Source organism: Phyllostomus hastatus, unplaced genomic scaffold, assembly GCF_019186645.2.
Source record: "Phyllostomus hastatus isolate PE091 unplaced genomic scaffold, TTU_PhHast_1.1 phas_scaffold_216, whole genome shotgun sequence".
Taxonomy (NCBI): domain Eukaryota; kingdom Metazoa; phylum Chordata; class Mammalia; order Chiroptera; family Phyllostomidae; genus Phyllostomus; species Phyllostomus hastatus.
Genome location: NW_025334018.1, coordinates 5061819 through 5071108, shown reverse-complemented (window position 1 = coordinate 5071108; position 9290 = coordinate 5061819). Strand labels below are relative to the sequence as shown.

Here is a 9290-nt window from a genome sequence, read left to right as displayed (position 1 = left end):
AGTGAACCTGGACACTATCCAGTCGTGGTTCCTGTTGGGCAGCTGTGGCAGGAAGACATGGGTTTTGTAGGCTTTGGAGGGTAGGGTCACACCTGTGGGAGCACAGATGTCTGGAATAAGAGGATAATCTCAGGGGGGAGCTCACTTAGCTGTGCAAGGAGGAGCAAACAGGCCCACGGGCCTGGGTGCCTGCAAATGCCAAGAGGCAGGTCCAAGGACAGACATGAGTGTTTGGAGGCCCAGTAACAAGTGCAGGACATGCACATGCTCACACAAGCTTACCACTTACATGGGTACGTGTGTACGTGCCCACACAGGCTAAACATTCTGGCAGGCACTTATCACATAAGCACACAGAACACGCACAAGTCCCGATACACAGAAACACTCCCACACGCCCACTCATGCATACAGGAGCACAGATTTTCACACACAGGCACATTTTCACAACCCTGGTGCACACTCATACAGCCAATACATAGAAGCACTGACATGGGCATCACAGAGGTACACAGGCACAGACACAAACTCGTGCCTGCCCAGGCTGAGCACAGGCCCAGCACAGGGCTGCATGTGCACAGGCACACACACTCACACCCCCATAATTCAAACACCAGCTGCCCCGGCCATGTGAGAGTTTCCTGGCCAGCTGCCCTTAGTCATTCACTCTGGGCTGAAGCCCTGGCCCTCCCCCTGCTCCGCCCAAACCCCCTGGTCACATAAAATCCTTCCTTTCCTCCTGCCCTAGCACAGCCTCTCAGGCACTTCGTGACTCTGCACGAGCACAGCTTCCCTTCTCTGCCCTCTCTTGGCAGATCCAGCAGGACCAAAACGTGCCAGGCAGCAACATGGGTAAGGAGGGGGCCTTCTGACCACCACAAACCCACACTGCCCACCTGGACCACCCTACAAGAAGTGGCAGAAAACCTGGGTGGGGATAGCTGGTTACGGAACACAGGGCTGGACTCTGCTCCTCTGTCCCCACCCCCACTCCACGCCTGCATTTACCAGCTGGGAATGGTGCTGGGAAAGGTGACCCTGGGCCCCACTGCCAGCTTCCCAGCTGTGGCCTGGGGTCCGGGTGCCTTCATGCAGCTGAGACAATCAAGCACTGGGCACTTAGCAGTGGAACCTCTATGTCCTGGGCAGTTACCGTAAGAGACAATCCCGATGTCAGCTCTGGGCCAGCTTCTTGCTGCAGGGAGTAGAGAACCCAGGCCTTCAATGTACAGGGCGGCTCTCTAGCCACTTTGAATCACCAGTCCCTCTTGCTGGACAGGGAAGCCCACTCTCTCTCACTGGGGCCTGTTGACCCCCACTCCACCTCAATCCCCAAAATCTTTCTATTCCCCCAACTGTGGGAATGGATGTCAGGCTGTAGAGGCATTCGGGTCTGGTTGGAAGTGTCGAGGTCCTTGTCCCCTTAAATCTGTCTCTTTTTTTGTGCCGGCAGAATGCCCAGCAGCTAGCCTGCACTGGGAAAACTTAATGAGCTTCCCTAAACTCATCTCAAACCCAAAGAGATCTGAGTTTGAGATGCTTAAGAGAGGGGGTACTGATGCTCAGAGGGGGAGCGGGGAGATGATGCTGGCGGCCTCACCCCCTGACTCCTTCGCCTCTCCCCTCTCTCAGTCTCTGTTTGGCTTGGCAGTGTTTGTATCTCTGTCTTCATGCCTGGAGTGTTGAATCGCCTTCCCCCTCCGTGTCCAGATCCTCCTTCCCCGCCCTCTTCTCTCCCCCTCCAAACCCTGACACAGCTCGGCTGGGTAGCAGAACAACTCTCCTTAATTCCTGTGGACTGAACCTCCCTCTCACCCTGCCCCCACCTCTCACCCTGCCCCAATGCTCCCCCCACCCCAACTTCTGCTGCCTGGGACACCAGTTCTGGTGCAGCCCTACCCACATTTATCCTTTACAAAAGCCCTCCCACACACACATCTTATGTGACCTTCATACCTACCTAGAGAAGAAGGTCAGATATTATTACCTGCTTTTAGCAAATGAAGGGGAGAAAGTGGAGAGGGTAGATATCAAACCAGGAGCTTGAAACCGGATTTCTGGACTCCTAAACGCCGCCACCGCCTCTCAGCCTCCTAAGTCCTTGGCAGCTCCCTGGCTGGCGGTCTAGGCTCAGGCGGCAGTGCAGGCTCCACCCTGGCTGCTCTTGGCTCCCCACATGCGGCCCCCAGCTGCCAGGACACTGGCCAGACTGGCCCTGGCACCAGGCAAGAGGAGTGTCCCGTCCTGAGAGCTCCACTCTGGGATTTCCTTCAGCCTGCAGCTCCCTCTGTGTTATTCCTCGGCCTTTCCTCAGCCTTTCCTCCTGGTCAGGCCCCAACCCCTGATGCCTGATGCCTGATGCCTGGTCCAGGCAGCCCTCCTTCTCATCAGCTGACATGCTCCCCGAAGATCAGCGTGGCTTCTCTTGCCAGGCTTCAGGGGACAGGAAAGTCACTGTACAGCTCTGGCAGGTGGGCCTCTGAGCTCTCCGGACTGGGCCAAACACCCTGTTTTTTATATAAAGGAAGTAGGGCCCACCAAGGGTAAAACTGTTCTAAAGACATCCAGGTCCTATCAGCGTTGTAGCCTTGAACTTTAGCCTCCTAATTCTTACCAGATCCTCAGTTGTGTAATCCAAACTCTGGCCAGCAGCCTTGGATCAAGACCCAAAGGGGAGAAGAGCACGAAGTGTCCCAGTCTCTGGAAGAGACACCTATTGGTGAAGGAAGTGAACTTGACCCTGGGGGCTGTTCCTGAGTAACAGCCAGTTTCCCTGGCTCCAACCAGCAAGCACAGAGCTAAACTCCTACCTACATCTTCTTGGTTACTCTCCTCAAAATGGACACTGGGGAGGCTAATTAATGTGCTTAAGTTCCCACGGTTCCTGAGTGCCCAGCTGAAAATGAGACCCGAGTCAGTGTCGTGAACACTGCACCAGGCAGCCTCCACTGCCCCGGCCCTTCTCCTGCTCTCCTTAGGGTGCTGCAGTGTCTGTTCGCCTTTGGGTCCTATGTTCACAGTGCTTCTGGTCCCACCCAATGCCATCAGGGGTTTGGGGTGCTGGGAGGATGACTGGAGCGATGGACTGGGGTTGGGACCTGGGACAGCGCATCTGCCTTGGCCCTGGTAGGAGGGTGGGTTGCAGCAGGTAGGGAAGCAACCTTCAGCCTCCAGAGTGTGGTTCTATCAACATTTCACATTATTTCCGCAGCTACCAAATGTGGAAAGTGTGGACCCGGGTACTCTACCCCTCTAGAGGCCATGAAAGGTAAGTGGGCAATGTCAGAGACTCAGCACCTTGGGAAGAAACTGCAAGCCAGTGCCCTCTACTGATGCCATAGCTGTTAGGGCTAGGGGACCCCAGACCCTGGCCTTCACATTCAGGCACACCTAGCACTGTCCCTGCCATTCCTCTCCACCCCACCATCCCCACCGCCTGCTTTTTACTTCCAGGGCCCAGGGAGGAGATTGTTTACCTGCCCTGTATTTACCGAAACACGGGCATTGAGGCCCCGGACTACCTAGCCACAGTGGATGTTGACCCCAAGTCTCCTCAGTACTGCCAGGTAGGTGGGGCTCGGACAGCAGAGCACCCTGTGATCCCAGCTCTAGCCCTGGCCTGGGGATGCCCTTCCCCAGCCCCATGTTTCTTCGCCCTCCCTGGATATGGTGGTGCAGGCTGTTCACTGCACAAGGGCACCCAGAGGCCCAAGGGAAGTGCTGAAATCCAGCCTGCACTGCACTGCAAGCCAAAGTGGGTCCAGTGGGTGCCTATTCCCAAAGCAAACAGAGCGTCACCCCCTGCCCCTTTCCCATCTTAGGTCATCCACCGACTGCCCATGCCCAACCTGAAGGACGAGCTGCACCACTCGGGGTGGAACACGTGCAGCAGCTGCTACGGGGACAGCACCAAGTCCCGCACCAAGCTGGTGCTGCCCTGTCTTATCTCTTCCCGCATCTATGTGGTGGATGTGGGCACCGAGCCCCGCGCCCCGAAGCTGCACAAGGCATGTTCTCTGCCCCCGCCACTTACAGACCCTCACGTACCCCTACCCTGGGCAGCCTGTGGGTGGGAAACCATGCCTAAACTAGCTGCCTCCAGCTCTTGGGCAGAGTCTGGGCTCAGCGGCAGAAAGAGGGTTAGACTCAGCAGGGAGTTATAGGTTGCCATCCAGCACTGTGAGGCGGGGAACTGGAGAGCATTGGGGAGGCTCCTTGTTTTTACCTGAGTGGGGAGGAGCCATTTCTCCCAGCCAGCCCAGAGCCCATGGCTTTCTAAGGCAGGAGCCTCCACTCTTTCCTCTCGACACTTTGTTGACTTTCCTCTTCAGCGAGCACTCCCTGCTGGCTGCTGGTGACACAAAGTTGACAATGGCATCGGCCCAGCCCAGGAGGAGCTTACGGTCCCACAGGGCTGTGAGTGCCTTGAGATGGGAGAGAAATCCATGCTTTCTGCCTTGGGAGTTAGCAGCCGCTCTGACTCTCTCTTGCTGGTTTGCAGAAGCGACCAGACTGAATCTCTGCCATATTCCCGCAGGGAAACTCATGCCATGTGTTGGAGGGAAAGAGGACTAGGTCAGCAGATAGACATGGGGGAGTGAAGCAGCAGGAAGTGGGCAAGCCCAGCCCTGTAACATTCTAATGCTGGTCCTTACCGCTCTCTAGGTCATTGAGCCCAAGGACATCCATGCCAAGTGTGACCTGGGCTACTTGCACACCAGCCACTGCCTGCCCACCGGGGAGGTGATGATCAGCACCCTGGGAGACCCCAAGGGCAATGGCAAAGGTAGTTAGCTGCTGGCACTGCAGGCACACCTGTGGGGCAGCTGGTCCCAAGAAGAGAACAGGTGGACTGACCTTCTAGGAATAACAGGGGACTTAGTCTCTCATCCCATGTTTAAACTGCAGTCAAGTAACTTCAGTTCTTTCTACTTTTTTCTATGAAAATGAGCCTTGGCTAATGAATTCACTTAAAAGTTATAGTTACAACAATCTGCTGTGGAGCCTGTGGGCACAGATATGGCCCCAGAAAATACATACATTTAATACCAGCCATAGCACATTTATGAGCAAATCTCACAGTTTTTGGGATCCTTAATCTCCACATTTGCTATCTCTTTTCTGGTGATTGGGATGACACTTATAAAATATCCACTTTGTGACAGACACAACCTAGGAGATGCATCCTGCTACGATCTTTGTTTAACAGATTGGAAAACAGGCAGATTGGTTAAGTAACTTCCCTAAATCATACAGCTAGTGAGTCACAGAACTGGCACTCAAACCCAGCGATCAGGCCCCGGAATCCATGTCCTATTTCCATGCCGGGATGCTTCTCTCCAAGCCTTACCTGTTTCATCAGAGCTGCCATCCAAGGGCTTGCAGTGGGATATCAGCTAAGGGTCATCCAGTTACTTTTACTGCACTAGACTCTACTTAACTGCTTTTTCCAGGAAATGGCAGAACCATGATATTCCTAGATTTAACTGACACTTAGGAGTAGACTCAAGTCGTTTTGTAAAGAAGTGTCAACATGTCGTAACATACACAGAAGGGAAACACATACTGAGTATTCATGCTGAACTACACATAAGTACAATCTGTCTGCTGCATGGAGAAAGGAAGTGAGCAGAATGGAGCTTAGACTCAGGCAGGAACCCCACACTGAAAGTGGGAGGCAGGGTGAGGCAGGTGCCGGCTGCTGAGCCCCAGAAGGTCTCTTGGCTCAGTGGGAGAAAAATCTCCCCCATGGTCTGGGAGATGGATGAAGCTGATGTGTGGTGGGGGCACAGAGTAAGTCCCCACCTCCCACCTGACCCTCTGGGTGAGACCTTTTGGACACCTGAATTTAAGGAGCTGACAAACCTAGTGGGAGGCAACGGACTGGGTGCCTGTTGGCCTGGAGTGAGGGCTGGGTGGGGGTAGTCTCTCGACGGTCCCTACTGCCACCCCACTTTCTTCCCTGCTCAGGGGGTTTTGTGCTGCTGGATGGAGAGACCTTTGATGTGAAGGGGACGTGGGAGCGCCCAGGGGGTGCTGCGCCTTTGGGCTACGACTTCTGGTACCAGCCTCGACACAACGTCATGGTCAGCTCCTCATGGGCAGCTCCCAAAGTCTTACAAGAAGGCTTCAACCCTGCCGATGTAGAGGCTGGTGAGAACTGCCCTGGGGGTCGGCGGGAGCATGGGCACACACCCTCTTTCTGCTCCCAAGCCCCGCTCTCCAGTCTCTCACTTCCCTCATGCGGGCCGCAGACCGTGAGTGATGGTGCAGGATGTGCGGAGTGCTCTGGCTGTGCGGGTGTCCTCCTGCCGTATTCAAACTTCCGCCCAGTGCTGGGCCCCAGCCCTTCCTGGTGCCCTCCAGGTCTGACCTGGAGCCCATCCTCGGGCCCATTCCCACCCAGGACTGTATGGAAGCCACTTATACGTGTGGGACTGGCAGCGCCATGAGATCGTGCAGACCCTAGAGTTACAGGATGGGCTCATCCCCCTGGAGGTCCGCTTCCTGCACAACCCAGCTGCTGCCCAGGGCTTCGTGGGCTGTGCCCTCAGCTCCACCATCCAGCGCTTCTTCAAGAACGAGGTGACATGCGCCCTCTGGCCCTGTCCCGCAGTCCTGTCATTGCCTCTGTCCAGCCTGCTGTAGCCATGACACTTGCTCCCCTCTCCCTAGGAGTGGCCAGAATTTTCTGCCTGGCTCTGCCATCCCAGACTTCTCCAGAACCAAAACCAGGGCCGCCTACCCATCTCTCTACTCTCAGTCCTAAGCTATTTCCACCTTAACTCTAACTGGCCATATTTATTCATTCACTTAGTCAACAAAATGTTGTGTGAGCTTCTATGCCAGGTGCTGTGCCAGGTGCTAGGCATAGAGTGGTGAAGCAGACATGAGTCCTGTCTTAAAGAGCTTGTGCTGGAACTAGACCTTGGTGGCAAGGAGGCCCTGTATCCACTGTCTCCCTGTAGGCACTAGGCCCTGGGGATAGCCAGGCCTGCCCCCCACCTCCAACTCTGACAGGCTCACCCCTCCGCCCCTAATCCCAATGCAGGGAGAAACTTGGTCAGTGGAGAAGGTTATCCAGGTGCCCCCCAAGAAAGTGAAGGGCTGGATGCTGCCTGAAATGCCAGGTGGGTGCCCAGGGAAGGGTAGGAATCAGAGGGTTGATATTAGCCTGGGGATCAGGAGTCCTTACAGCCTCTGAACTGCACCCCCACCCCAGGCCTGATCACTGACATCCTGCTGTCCCTGGATGACCGCTTCCTCTACTTCAGCAACTGGCTGCACGGGGACCTGCGGCAGTATGACATCTCTGACCCGCAGAGGCCTCGGCTCACGGGACAGGTAGGGCCCTGGCAGGGCAGCGAAAAGAAAGGGGAGAAGAAGAAGAGAGGCTACATGAGGAAGAGGGAAGAGGTTGGGGGTTGATAAGGGAGGTACAAGAAAAGCAAAAGTGCAGGCTGAGGGATGGTGCGGGCCAGGACTGCGGGGAGTCCTGGACCAGCTGGGAGCGGGAGGGAGGGAGGGATCCTGGCTGAGGCAAGCAGCTCTCCCTGCACTGTTGTCCTTCATGCTCTGCCCCTTCCCACCCAGCTCTTCCTGGGGGGCAGCATTGTGAAGGGAGGCCCTGTGCAAGTGCTGGAGGACCAGGAGCTGAAATCACAGCCAGAGCCCCTGGTGGTCAAGGTAAGGATCTCTCCCCTGCCCGTGTTCACACTCAGACCCAGGCCAGACAAGCGTGGGGGTGGGGGGGTGGGGGGGAGGGCATCATCTGAGGATGCTCTTGGGGTTGGGAAGTACCTATGATCTCCTCCAGCATCCTGGGCGCTGACCCCTGGTTTTCCCAAGGGGAAACGGGTGACTGGAGGCCCTCAGATGATCCAGCTTAGCCTAGATGGCAAGCGTCTCTATGTCACTACGTCGCTGTACAGTGCCTGGGACAAGCAGTTTTACCCTGATCTCATCAGGTGAGAAGCAGACAGCCTGGGCTTTCCTCCCCAGTCTTTTCCCTTGGGTCACTTGGCTTGCTGAGGACTCCTGGAGCACACCACCTGCCCCCACCATACAGACCCCACTCCTTCCTCAGGAGCCCACTTGTACACTCACAAAGTCTGGGGGAGGGGGACGGCGCCCCCTGACCTCTCTCTTCTCCCCTCCCCATTGACACCAGGGAAGGCTCTGTGATGCTGCAGATTGATGTAGACACAGAAAAGGGAGGGCTGAAGCTGAACCCCAACTTCCTGGTGGACTTTGGGAAGGAGCCTCTGGGCCCAGCCCTGGCCCATGAGCTCCGCTACCCTGGGGGCGACTGCAGCTCTGACATCTGGCTCTGAAGTTCACCCCTCAGAGCTCCACGCCACATTCTGAGCCCTCACCTCCCTGGGGACCTGGCTTCCCTCAGGGCTCTCTGGGCCACCACCCTTGGTGGCTTACCCGCCAAGGTCAAGATGAGGCTGTTGAAATGTTTTGAGCGGTATTCTCATTTACCAGCCACTGTTACGTGTTACTCACTGTGCTGTTTTTACATGAGCTTTTCAAATTATTTCACACAAAAAATAAATAAATAATAAACCGGTGAACCCATTCCTTAAATTACCTTGTCTCTGGGGGCATGGGGCCTGTGGTTTCTCTTCTACTGACACTTTCTGTCTCATACGGGAAGCCCCTGAAGAGGACTCTGGGATTATGATAACTAGTTCATACCAGTGATTCCAACATGATGCTAATGGTGCCAACATATCACTTTTATCACCAGACAGAACCTGAAAATTTCAGATGTGGTTGTAACAAGACCATTTACAGGAAAAAAATGATCATCAGTGTTTCTAAACTTAAAAAAAGAAAAATCTGTGCTTTCTTTTAAAGAAGCTGCAATTTCATCCACTCTCCCCAGGAGAATGTGATGTGTCCTCACACACAGGGGATGCCCCAGACCCCTGATGAAGATAAATAGTGCAATGTGTTCCCCCTGCCAGTGAGACTCCCCAGAGAGCACACAGTTGCGGGAGGTGAGGTGTGTCCCCTCCTACCTGGACGGCAGGAACATCACCCTGCAGGAGGGCTGGGAGCATCCCTGTGCACCCTCTGCAGACCAGGCCCTGGTACTCTGGTCTCCTCACTGGGACAGTGTTTTAGAACTTTGGCCAAATCAGAGATGTCTCCTTTCACTGCACTATGTCTTCAATCACTTATAAAAGGTCTGAGATGGAAACTTCAGGAAGCTAAGGGACAACAACCAAGTGGTAATGCTATCGGCCCTTTTATTCTCTTCCCAAGGCAAGATCAAGTAG

At 55.1% G+C, this 9290-nt stretch overlaps 1 protein-coding gene across 1 annotated transcript; it reads left to right on the top strand.

Moving 5' to 3' along the window:
• Positions 1-727: 727 nt before the first annotated feature.
• On the top strand, positions 728-8579 carry SELENBP1 (selenium binding protein 1). The gene is made up of 12 exons (XM_045817207.1): positions 728-852; positions 3212-3268; positions 3454-3566; positions 3822-4007; positions 4666-4786; positions 5971-6153; positions 6407-6585; positions 7052-7130; positions 7223-7344; positions 7594-7686; positions 7849-7967; positions 8171-8579. Exons 1-12 carry the CDS (start codon positions 849-851, stop codon positions 8331-8333), a joined length of 1419 nt encoding a protein of 472 aa, XP_045673163.1. The 5' UTR covers positions 728-848; the 3' UTR covers positions 8334-8579.
• Positions 8580-9290: the final 711 nt, after the last annotated feature.